This window comes from Octopus bimaculoides, chromosome 3 (genome assembly GCF_001194135.2).
Source record: "Octopus bimaculoides isolate UCB-OBI-ISO-001 chromosome 3, ASM119413v2, whole genome shotgun sequence".
NCBI classification, from domain to species: domain Eukaryota; kingdom Metazoa; phylum Mollusca; class Cephalopoda; order Octopoda; family Octopodidae; genus Octopus; species Octopus bimaculoides.
The window spans coordinates 37,713,520-37,722,075 of record NC_068983.1 but is presented as its reverse complement, the minus strand read 5'-3'; the positions used below and the strand labels follow the sequence as shown (position 1 = coordinate 37,722,075).

Here is an 8,556-nt window from a genome sequence, read left to right as displayed (position 1 = left end):
CAAGGATAATAAATGACGTCTGAAACAATATTTAAAAACAAATTAGGACCCTGTTGTTAATTTATACGAATATATATAGTTTAATTCGTATGTGTCTATGTAGGTGTGTTTACGTCCGCTAGCTTTGTCTGGGTGTATTTTCGTACGCATATGTATATGCATCGCGTTATCTTTGTATATGTGTGTGTGTGTATGTGTGTGAGCATATCTGTTTGAGTGTGTGTGTGTGTGTGCGTGGGTGTGCGGGCATATGTGTGTGTGCGTGTGTGTATACGTGCTCGGAAGCGAGTGAATTCAAGGGAGCTCACTCCAATAAAACGATCGCCCAATTTAGTCGCCGATCAGAGCACATGTGAGAAACCACGTTGGTAATAGAACGAAGGGGGTTTCTCCGGCGATTTTACTTGTGTGTTAAGTTGAGATATTAATGTCACAATGTCTTGGTTATTTGGAATAAAGAAAGATCAACACATTCCGGAAGCACCACAGTTTCCTTTACCAATGCCACCTTCTTCAGGAGGTTCTGGTGGCAAAGGTAACGATGATTCTGCAAGTTCTTTGAATTCAAAAATGGAAGCCTACCGGTTTGATTCAGCTGCTTTGGAAAGAGCAGCAAAAGCTGCCAAAGACCTGGAATCTTCAAGTAAGAAAAATATTTATGCCTTTTCTTGAAATACTACAATCATATTTTCTGTTGTTTCTTTCATCATTTATGTTATTGATTAACAATTAATATTACAAATATATAATGAAGAGTGATGGGTATGTGTGTGTGATTGGACAAGGTTATATTTAATTAACAAATTTTTGTTATTTTGAATTAAAGGTAAAAACGAAATAACACGAAAAATAAATATAGTTGACATGTATCTGATTCATAGACAATGTTATTCTGATGACCCTCAAACTAGTTTCATTCGACCCTTTAGTCTAGAAAGCTTTTCGTGTCCTTCAATAAGTACATGCTAATCATATTATATACTCAGTATCTCATTATATATGAAATATTCAATATTTCTGAATGGTACATAGCACGTTACTTATTACTAGAAATATACCAGATCGAAAGCCAACTATTTGAATTATGTTACAAATTCGTCGTTTTTTTCTTTTTGTGACCTTGGCTACAAGTTGAACGTCTCATGTAATTTTCTCTCTCGGAATCGTTTATTACTAATATCTATATATTATTTGAATTTCAAATACAAAGAATTTATGTACATATATTACAGTTTTTTAGCGGGGGGGTTCTTTTAGAAATAGAGAAATATTTAAGTACTTATTAATGACTTTTGTGTGGAAACTTACATAACTACAAGTATTAAACCGGCACCGGATCATGTGTCGTTTAGAAAACATGTTTGTGATTTGGGACTTTGAAACCAAAACTATTGAACTGTTTCTCGAAAAAGATCGATCGTATTATTTATTTAATTATAGAATTACATATATATTTCGATGTCCTTGTTTAAAATGTAGTTCTATTCAGCTGGTAAATTATGTTTTTAGGACAGTAATTTATAAATTCTAATTATTTGAGGAATGTTATTATGAAAATATGATTTAGCTTAATAACGTAAATATATTATCAAATCATTAAGTATTTTTTTAGAATCAAATATAGATGTCTGATCTTCTATTCACATTGAATTTTTTTTTAATTGCTATTTTAATAATTTACAAGATACTAACAGTTGATGCAGAGAGACAAAAGTACCCCCAATTAATACTTCGGAATTGATTGTAGTAACATTTCTTCAAATTACATGCTACTGTCTTAAAAAGAGAACAGTTATCGGATTCTAAACAACTAGAATTTTGATTCAATAGTGTAATAACCTATCATAGCATTCGTCTTGTACACAGTGTTTCCATGTTCTGCTGCGAACAGCAGACTTTTCGGAACTTGGATTAAGACTCTTCTGATATGCGTTTAGCTTTACTTTCCTTAAAGATGAAATAAAATCTAAAGCGAAATGGATGGGACATTTCAAGTGTAGGGTTTCTGATAGAATGGATGTTACATTTATATTTAGGATTATAAAAGGGTCACGCCACATTTTAAGCACATCCCTCACATTCAAGTGCTTAACAACAGCTGTGATAAAGATTTTTGTAAAGTTACGAATAGGCATTTTGAGAGACTCATTTACAAAACTAGTTTTTAAACCTCACACAGTTATGGGGCCACCAGAATAAAGGTAGTAATCAAAGGGGTCTGTAGGTAAAAAATGGTTGAGAACCATTCCTTTATTTTAACTTCAATGGTGTGGCAAGTAGAGACTTGTATATATGAGCAGCTGCTTGTCTTTCTGAAAAGATGATTCTCCAGCCTCCACACAAATGTACAGATGCATTTGTAAAATTGAGCAAAGAAGAGTCTACATAATCGGTGCCCCATGTTATGTTTAGATCTCATGACATTATTGTCTCAGACCATTTATCTGGCAACCTTGGGGACCTGAAGTGTACCAGAATTCTGGATTTTCTAGTTTTCTGGAAACGGTCTAAATATATACTTAAAATATAAAATAAACTATGAAAAGTAAAAAGCTAACTAGTATTTAACTGATTCAGATTAATACACTTCTAGAACAGGGTCTGATATTAATCCAATTGAAATTCTTGTAATATATCATATTATACAATATGTTTATTGGATGAAAATTAAATGAATAAAAGTGAAAAACATGATTTTATTTAACAGATACATATACAAATTTATACAGAACAGCAGAATATGTCAATTCACATGAAAAAGTAAAGAACAAAACTATTTTTAACACTCCATATGCAAAATTAACCAACTTCAAAAACAGGGTCTGTTTACTCAATTCAAGGTATTGCACAGTTCTGCACAGCATTCCCAAATTTCTGAAAGCCTGATAACAGACTCAATATTGTATTTAGGTTGTTGGAGCATTTAGTTACTCCATAACATGAGCAGTCTATAGCCATTTAGTATCATTTTGTCTTCAAGTATTTCACGTTTTGTCATCCAATGACATATTACATAATTAATTTTTGGTTTTTATATCTGTATCCATTTTTATTTTTCTAGAATTCTCAAGGGAAGCTTTGGATTTGACTAAAATGCAAGAAGCAACGTTGCAAGCAAAGTACCAGAAAGAAATAAAGGTATACCCATTGCTTCTATAATAGTTATGTTACATCACTCTTGTGCTAAAGCTGAAAGCTACTTTATTTGTGTAGCGAAGGTGAATGTATGGTACAGCTGTATGTTTTTAGTTAGTGTTATTATAAGAGAAGATTGAATGTGTTCTGATGTTGTCTAGCCCTAGGTCAGTGCTGAGCCAGCATACTTATGTTTAAAAGGCATTTCAACTATGACAATCACATCTGTTTGTATATCTAGGACTACATTACCCAATGTGTCTTCTTTTTTTATTTTTCAAAGATAGTAAAGTGTGTTTTGAGGGAAATCTGGTTACAATTTTTAACAGTTTTGGTGACCAACTAGAGGCTCTTTTGAGTTTCATAAACCAAATGTATAGCAACTGTTTTGTGTCTACTTTTAATTTATAAACAAAACACAGATCAGGTCAACCAAGAAAAGGAATCCCTCCCATTCCATTGAACAGACTTGTCTTGCTCTGCATGTTTCTTGGTGACTTCACCAGTGCTGGTGTCACAAAAAACAAAAATCACCAAGCATCCTCTGTAATGTGGTTGGCATTAGGATGGGCATCCAGTCATCAAAACCATGTGAAAACGGACATTGGAGCTTGATGCAGATTTCCAATTTATGCTAACATAGGAGTCATGTTAAATGGCGATGTTGGTGTGTGTTGGAGAAGCAAGTACACAGACATAGACAGTATATACTGGGTGCAAGCATGGTTGTGAGGTTAGAAGCTTGCTTCCCAAATATGTGGTCTCAGATTCAACCCCATATATTATTTAAAATAGTTCTTCAAGTTTCACAGGCTCTTAATGTGAACCCAACTCCTTCAGGAGTTGTTTGGTATTCTATAGCCTGAAGGAGTTGGGCTCCTATTAGGAGCCTGCAAAACTTGAAGTGGCACAGAACAAAATCAAACTATTAAATGATACATGTAACTCCTTCTAAAAGTGTTGAGTGCTCCCTTCTTTCATTTGTCCACTCACTCGTGTATATATATATATATATATATATATATATATATATCATCATCATCATCATCATTTAATGTCTGTTGACTATGCTGGCTTGGGTTGGACAGTTTGACCAGGGCTAGAGAGCTGCACCAGACTCCAGTCTGATTTGGCATGTTTTTTTCAGCTGGATGATTTTATGAGGTATTTCTATCAGGTCACCTATGTGTTGTGTTACTGGTAAAAATGTAGAACCGGTACAACCTGAGACATTCAGATTAAAACCAAAAAAATTAATATTTTCTTAAAGAAAAACAAAAAATCTCAAAAGGGGAGGTGTTATGGAGGACACCCCCAGTGAAAAGTGGGCAGTCACATCAGATGATAAAGTACATCATGATGATGCGAGACAGTTTAGTATCGAGTAAGGCACAACACAGACATACAAACCAAATCTCTAGACGGATGCTTCTGCCACCTCTAACTTACTCATTAACAAACAAAACAAAGTATAATTTCTTTTAGGAAGTTTCCTTCTCAACCACATGGTCTCTGGTTCAGTTTCACTATGTATCACCTTGGGTAAGTGGCTTCTACTATAGCCCTGGGTCAACCAAAGCTTTGTGAGTGGATTTGCTAGACAGAAACTGAAAGAAACCCATTGTGTGTGTTTGTGTTTGTCCCACACCACAGCTTGACAACTAGTGTTGGTTTGTTTAGATCCATGTAATTTAGCAGTTTGGTAAATAAGACTGATAGAATAAGTACTTGGGTTGACTAAAATTCTTCAAGGTGGTACCCCAGCATGGCCACAGTCTAATGTCTGAAACAAGCAAAAGATATATGATAAACATATTTATGTAATACTATTCTATATTTTTAAGATGAGGAATTATGTATGTTATTGACAATGGACTGACAGATGTCCTCACCGTGTTTGCTGTTACCATAACGTTTCAGCTGATGTACTCTCCAGCCTTCATCAGGTGTTCTGATGGAATTTCAAACCCAACCCTTTATTTGACAAATGGGGTACACTGTTCTCATTCTTAAGGTATTCTTTTTGGCTGATGTTATTTTTTTCTATTGATTTTATTTCCCAAGTCCCTGCCTGGGATTAAAATCAGAATCTGAGGGTTAGGCTACTAACTGTTGGATTCTGAGTTCAATCCCAGGCAAGGACTTGGTGAAATAATATCTAAAGAAAAAAATAACATCAGCAAAAAAAGAATATCTTAGGAATGAGAACAGAGTACCCCATTAGTCAAATAAAGGGTTGGGTTCAAAATTTCATCAGGACACCTGATGAAGGCTGGTGAGTACATCAGCTGAAACGTTATGGTAACAGCAAACACGGTGAGGACACCTGTCCATCCACTATAAATAATGTATATTTATGTAATCCACAATGTAATTTTTTCTTAATTAAAAAAAATTTTTTGCTACTTTTTCTCTTTTTTTTTTTTTTGCCCTTGAAGTTGCTTGTTGGGAATGTATTATCACCTGTTACAATTAATTTGAGTCAAAGAAGCCTCTAAGTGATCTAGCTTGCCAGAAATAATAGCCAAATTTCCCTCACATTACTCCCTACTCACTTAAAAATGATAATAAAAAACAATACATCAGAGAATGTAGTCTCTGATTTAGAAAGAGATTGGATGGTCATGGTTGGGAAACATTTGATCATAGATTTGTTTGATCAGAGTTGTCCTGAGGTTAAACATCTCTGACAACAGCTAGAATCTAATAATCACCTAATTCAGAAAAATGTTATTGTTCATGTCACATAGTTGAATGGTTTTGTTTTTTTTTTCTTCATATTTCAATGATTTTTTTCTCAGGAATATGAAGCTCACGTTGCCCAACAGAAGATTGAAGAACAGAGAGTTATACAAGAAGAAAAGAGAAAATCAATGGCTGAAGAAACTCGTCAGTATCAGCAAAGAGCACAATACCAGGACCAGTTAGCTCGTAAACGTTATGATGAACAACTAGCTCAGCAGGTAAACTGTTAATCTCTTTTAACCCTTTTGTTACTCTGTACTTCATTGAAATACATCCTCTTTATTTCAAGTAATTTAAAAAATAATCACAAATGTAATAAAAATAACTTTAGCATTTAAATCTGCCATTGCCAGTGCCGCCTGACTTGCTCCCATGCTGGTTGCATGTAAAAAGCACCATTCGAGTGTGGCTGATGCCAGTGCCGCCTGACTGGTTCCTGTGCTGGTTGCATGTAAAAAGTACCATTCAAGCATGGCTGATGCCAGTACCCACTGACTGGTCCCTGTACCGGTGGCATGTAAAAAGCACTATCCGAACGTGTTCAGTGCCAGGCTCGCCTGGCTGTCTCCCATGCTGGTGGCACGTAAAAATCATCCACTACATTCTCGGAGTGGTTGGCGTTATTCAAACAACCCGTTTCTCTTCGTTTAAACATTTCTGGCTTTGTGCCTAAGTTAGGAATCAACATTTTTCTAATGACATTTAACGTCCTATTAGTGAGATTCATTGTGTCAAGCCAAAAGAAATGAATGGCAAAATCTACAACAGTTGGATGTGACTTCAGAACAGGGAGTTGCTGAACCTAGAAACATTAGAAAAGGATCTAGGGAAACATTCTCTGGTATCCACCATTGCTTTTTGTTTTAATCCCTTAACATTTAACCCTTTTGTTACCATATTCCTGCTGAGCTGCTCTGTGTTTCTTTGCTTGCTTACAACCATCACATAATATCAAGACAGACACACACACACACTGCAGAGTGGTTGGTGTCAGGAAGGGCATCCAGCCATAAAATCCCTGTCAAAGCAGACACATTAGCCTGGGGTAGTTTTTCTACCTGGCCAGCTCCTGTCAACCATCCTATCCATACATGCATGGAAGATAGATGTTAAATGATGATGATATATATTTATATATATGTGTGTGTGTGTATGTGTATGTATATATTATAACATTCTTTTCTAATCTATTCTCAGGCAAGAATGAATGAAGAAAATCTGAAAAAACAAGAAGAGTCTACAGCCAGACAGGAAGCACTTAAGAAAGGTAACTAATATTGTATCCGTGTGTTGGTGAGACATAGCCTCTGGGTAGGTTTTTCAGGTGGTACTGACCAAGACAAAACCTAAAAACACAAATTATTTGATATAAAAAGTAAATGATTTCCAACTCATTATAAAGATACTAATTTAATACATGAAATTTAATTTATAATTCAGTAAATGCACACACACATATATATATATATATACACACACACACACAATGTCGCCTTCCTGGCACGTGAAAAGACATTCGAGCAAGTTCATTGCCAGTACCGCTGGACTGGCCTTCGTGCCGGTGGCACGTAAAAGCACCCACTACACTCTCAGAGTGGTTGGCGTTAGGAAGGGCATCCAGCTGTAGAAACTCTGCCAAATCAGATTGGAGCCTGGTCTAGCCATCTGGCTCACCAGTACTCAGTCAAATCGTCCAACCCATGCTAGCATGGAAAGCGCACGTTAAACGATGATGGTGATGATGATATTAGGAGTACTCTTAGACTGGGCCAGACATGCATGGCTATGATCTCGCTTTAGTTGCCGGGTCTTCTCAATCACAGCTTGTCTCCAAGGGTCTCGGTCTCCTGTCATTGCCTCTGTGATGCCCTGATGCGTTGGGTGATATGATATGCTTGAGAAGACCTGTTGAGTTAAGTAAAACCAATATTGTAGCTGTGGCCAGTGTCCCCTGACTGGCTCCCATGCTGGGGGCACATAAAAATTCCTTTTCTCATACTTTAACTTCCTCATCTCATAGCATGCTTCCCTCTTTACTGTAGCCCCACTCACTTGAACAGCGTCTTAGTCTTTCTGGCAGCATGGTGACCTCAGTAGTGCTGGTGCTATGAAAAAAGCACAAAGTGCACATTGGGTAAAATTGTTGGCATTAGGAAGTGCATCCACCATAGAAACCATGCCAAAGCAGGTATTGGGCATGAATCAGTTGTCAGACCTATCAGATCCTGTCAAGATATCCAACCCATGCCAGCATGCAACAAGGCCAATAATGGTGATGACTAATGTGTGACCATGTTGTACCCATATTCCAGGGTTTTGTTCCTAAACACATTAAATTGTCATAAAAGCAAAATAATTCCTGCCTTTCAGTGTCTTGCTGGTCTTTACAGTGTAAGGACTTTGCACATGTGTGTTACATTGTTTGTGTTGTGTTATCCTCTTCATCATCATTATCATTTAGTGTCTGTCTTCTATGCTGACATGGGTTGAACAGTTTGACAGAAACTGGTAAACTAGAGGACTGTGCCCAACTCCACTGTATGCTTTGGCATAGTTTTTCAGTTGGATGCCCTTCTTCACACCAACAGTGTGATTGAGTTAATTTTTAGAGACATTTTATTTCATGTGATCATCATCAACATTTAATGACTGCTTTCCATGCTGGCATTAATAAGA

General features: G+C 36.3%; 1 protein-coding gene across 1 annotated transcript in view; it reads left to right on the top strand.

Annotated features, from left to right (window-relative positions):
• The first annotated feature begins 309 nt into the window (after positions 1-309).
• LOC106878421 (ATPase family AAA domain-containing protein 3-B) overlaps positions 310-8,556 on the top strand; it is a 28,056-nt gene continuing 19,809 nt past the window's right edge. The window contains exons 1-4 of the mRNA XM_014927663.2: positions 310-643; positions 3,062-3,138; positions 5,937-6,098; positions 7,078-7,147. Of these exons, the coding sequence (XP_014783149.1) occupies positions 436-643; positions 3,062-3,138; positions 5,937-6,098; positions 7,078-7,147 (517 nt within the window). The 5' untranslated portion in view covers positions 310-435. The remainder of the gene's footprint in view (positions 644-3,061; positions 3,139-5,936; positions 6,099-7,077; positions 7,148-8,556) is intronic.